Source organism: Oryza brachyantha, chromosome 9, assembly GCF_000231095.2.
Source record: "Oryza brachyantha chromosome 9, ObraRS2, whole genome shotgun sequence".
NCBI lineage: Eukaryota > Viridiplantae > Streptophyta > Magnoliopsida > Poales > Poaceae > Oryza > Oryza brachyantha.
The window spans coordinates 10763106-10766881 of record NC_023171.2 but is presented as its reverse complement, the minus strand read 5'-3'; the positions used below and the strand labels follow the sequence as shown (position 1 = coordinate 10766881).

General features: G+C 52.8%; 1 protein-coding gene across 1 annotated transcript; it reads left to right on the top strand.

Annotated features, from left to right (window-relative positions):
- Positions 1-1726: 1726 nt before the first annotated feature.
- On the top strand, positions 1727-3395 carry LOC102710727 (heat stress transcription factor B-4c). Its single transcript, XM_040527747.1, has 2 exons — positions 1727-2021; positions 2122-3395. Exons 1-2 carry the CDS (start codon positions 1770-1772, stop codon positions 3055-3057), a joined length of 1188 nt encoding a protein of 395 aa, XP_040383681.1. The 5' UTR covers positions 1727-1769; the 3' UTR covers positions 3058-3395.
- Positions 3396-3776: the final 381 nt, after the last annotated feature.

The window sequence follows — 3776 nt, the reverse complement described above, 5'->3', positions numbered from 1 at the left end:
GTTGGATTTCCTGTTTACGATCGTGTAGTTCATGTATGTAATTGCATCAGTTGACTGTATTGTTATCTTGTGCCATCCGAATATTAGAGTGAATAAATTAGCTTCTTAGTATAACATTATTGTTGTATTTCCACTGCGAAAAATACTGACAATTATGCACCTGCCTGCTCGATGGCATCTTAACACTGGATACACGTCCAACTAGAATATCCCCCACGGACGAAACTCCTTTTTCAGATGCTTCAAAAAACGTGAATGTGTGCCTACTAGTTTTAGTTTAATTGTTATTTTCGTTATGTCTTTTAAGTCAAATTTAAACTTTCATATTCTCCGAGTGATCTATCTCATATTAACCCATGTTATTATTATTTTTATTTTATAACTATTTATGTGACATAAGAGTGGATGGGACACCTGATAGATCAAAATTTATCTCCTTTAACATAAATCACTTTTCTTCTACAATCAACATATTTTTGTTTGCTGAAACCTCAAAGGTCGTTCCTTGCTTCGACAGACAAAGTCAAGTGCATATGGTAAAAGGAAACCAGCGTGAAAACAATATCAATCTCATTTTTTCGCTTTTAGTAATGGTTATAAGCCAAAATTTAAATTTAGAGTAAATTTTAGGATTTTCACCGTAGTTTTACTTTTCTGCATTGGTTTTAGATCATTAAAAATACATATATAAAAGTTTTATTCACAAATTATTTTTTATACAAATTCATCGTTTAACTTTTTTTTCATAAAAAGCCAAACAATCCCCCCTATTACTATCATGTGAATATGTTTTAGTGTTTTAGTGATACAGTGATACCTGATAAGCCCTGCCTATCAAACGGGGAAGACTGATCTTGATCCAGCACGGCCAAAACCACCAGGTGTAAAAATCCCCCAACGATCTCTTTCTTCCTAAACAATGATCTATCTTTCGCTATGCAAGTTGAGATCACGCACCAGTACACTACAGAATAATCCTACGGAGTAGTCAGTATTATTCTTTTTGAACGGCAGAACAGTGTAAGATGCATTTGACTGGCCAATAGGAATGGCAGGCGCACCGCGCACCTTCCCTTTCTCCTCTCTGTAACGAAAAAAGAAACACAAATCAAGTTTGAGATGCTTCCAAAACTGTAGCAGAGCTTGTCCGGCAGGGACCTTTCCAGAATTGCACGAGGAGCCGGGGCGTGGACCGGTAAAAGATCGACTACCACCACACCGTTGCGCCGTTACCACTACTACGAGTGCGTAAAAATGTTTCCTTCCGGTGAAAAGAAGGGTAAGGGGGCTGAAGAAAAAGGTTAAAAGAGAGCGGAAAAAGATCGCCGAGAAAACAACCGGGCAGCAGCGCAGGGAGGGAGGTGGATGGATCAATCACTGGATGCATCGGATGGTTTTTGGTTTTTGCAGAGGCGACACCGCATGCTGGCGCAAGCGTCACGGGTCTACCTTGAAAGTTGAATCTCAAAACTTCCAATCCCTCTCTCCAAAACACCCAGACAGACAGAGCGACACATATTCCCCTCCCACCACCCCCACCGCCCACACGCTCCCCGAGGCGGGCACATCCCTTCCTACTCCCACACCACGCCCGATTCCACCACCTCCTCCGTGTAGGATTCACCACCCACCCCCTTGGCCCCCTCCCGGTTAAAATAGGAGTCACACTCACTCGCTCGCTCGCCCACTCGTATCGTTTGTTCGTTCGCGTAAACCCCGAGAAACCTTGGCCGACGACGACTCCTCTCCCCGGTTGACACTGTACGGGTATGGAGAGGTGCGGGAGCTGGTCGGACTGCGAGGTGGCGGCGGCGGCGGCGCAGAAGGCGGTGCCGGCGCCGTTCCTGACCAAGACGTACCAGCTGGTGGACGACCCGGCCACTGACCACATCGTCTCGTGGGGGGACGACCGGGTGTCCACCTTCGTCGTGTGGCGGCCGCCGGAGTTCGCGCGCGACATCCTACCCAACTACTTCAAGCACAACAACTTCTCGTCGTTCGTCCGCCAGCTCAACACCTACGTAAGCGCGCCACCCACCCGTTTTTACGTGGTTTTCGTGGCGTTTGATGGATCATTTGCCTTGGGTTGCTGATGGGTGTAACGACGTCGATGCAATGCAGGGGTTCAGGAAGGTCGTGCCGGAGAGGTGGGAGTTCGCGAACGAGTTCTTCAGGAAGGGGGAGAAGCAGCTGCTCTGCGAGATCCACCGCCGGAAGACGTCGTCCGCGTCGACGGCGTCGCCGTCTCCACCGCCGTTCTTTGCGCCGCCGCACTTCCCTCTGTTCCACCACCCTGGTGTCGCGGCGGCTCAGCACCACCACCCGTTCGTGGGCGACGACGGGGTAGTGGCGGCGCATGCCATGGGCGTGCCGTTCCCGCAGCCGCATTGGCGGGAGCCGAACATGCCGGTCGCGACGAGGCTGCTCGCGCTAGGCGGTCCTGCGCCGTCGTCAGCGTCCGCGGCGGAGTCCGGCGGCGCCGGGCGCGCGGCCACCGCCGCGGTGCTGATGGAGGAGAACGAGCGCCTCCGGCGGAGCAACACGGCGCTGCTGCAGGAGCTGGCGCATATGCGCAAGCTCTACAACGACATCATCTACTTCGTGCAGAACCACGTGCGACCCGTGGCGCCCAGCCCGGCGGCGGCCTCGTTCCTGCAGGGCCTCGGTATGCAGGCGCGCAAGAAGCCCGCTGCTGCCAACGTTCTCAACAACTCCGGCGGGAGCACAACGTCGAGCAGCTCGCTGACCATCGCCGAGGAGCCCTCCCCTCCGCCACAGCAGCAGCAGCTCGCCGCCGAAAAGAGCGGCGGGGAGGCAGGCAGCAGCAGCGCCCCTCGGTCAACGGCGCCGACCAAGCTCTTCGGTGTACACCTCAGCACCGCCCCGTGCGGGGCGGGCAGCAAGAGACCGTCTTCCCCGGAAGAGCACCCGCCCACGTCGCCCGCCACGAAGCCTCGCCTGGTGCTGGAGTGCGACGACCTAAGCCTGACCGTCGCGCCGTCATCGTCGTCGCAGCAGCAGCCATCCGGCACCTCGTCTCCAACAAGCACTAGCTAGTCAGTCAGCACGCATGCACGTGCGACACGACGATCATTTTGCTGTTCTAATCCGACGCGTTTAGCTTCCTAGTTAGATCAACCTCTTTTGTTGTCGCGGTCATGGTTAGGGTTCTAATTGCTCCACGGTGCAAAAGCCCCAAGCCTCACTTGAACCTTGGTGCATGCCACCGTGTGCCGGACTAATCGAACAAGCCAATCAGGTTTTCTGTACAGATGTAACGCAGCGTCGCAGCCCAACTACACACTACGTACGTACTCCTACGTAACGTAGCAGTCGAGGGGCTGACCGTGATAATGCTTCAAGAATCCAACGATCTTTTGGACGGCAAAGCCCGGAAAAGGGAAGCCTTTCACCCGCGTGTGATCTCTTTTCCCCGTTCTTCTTTTGTACTCCTGCCGCTTCCTGCTTGTTTGCCACCTCTCTCGTGCGTGATCAATACACAGGGTCAAAGATGTGAAAGGCAGTTACAGCTATGCAGGTCCTTTTGCTCACATGCAGCAAAGGAAGAGATCGATCGGCCGGGTCGGAGCGAACCCGGTACGTACTGTACAGTCTTTGTTTCCGAGATGCTGCGGGTAACAGTAGCAGGAGCAGTACTGGTACTCGTAGGTATAGTGCCAGGAAGCTACCACGAGTAGACCTAGACAGGTGAAAGAAGAAGAAGAAGCTACGGTAATCGTAGACTGTCTGGTCGATCGGGAGAACCGAGAACGGCG

What these genes read in the sequence shown, in the direction of transcription:
- LOC102710727 (XM_040527747.1), top strand. Translation starts at nt 1,770, where the DNA reads ATGGAGAGGTGCGGGAGCTGGTCGGACTGCGAGGTGGCGGCGGCGGCG. An exon ending in TCCGCCAGCTCAACACCTAC is followed by an intron (nt 2,022 to 2,121) that starts GTAAGCGCGCCA and finishes GATGCAATGCAG; the next exon opens with GGGTTCAGGAAGGTCGTGCC.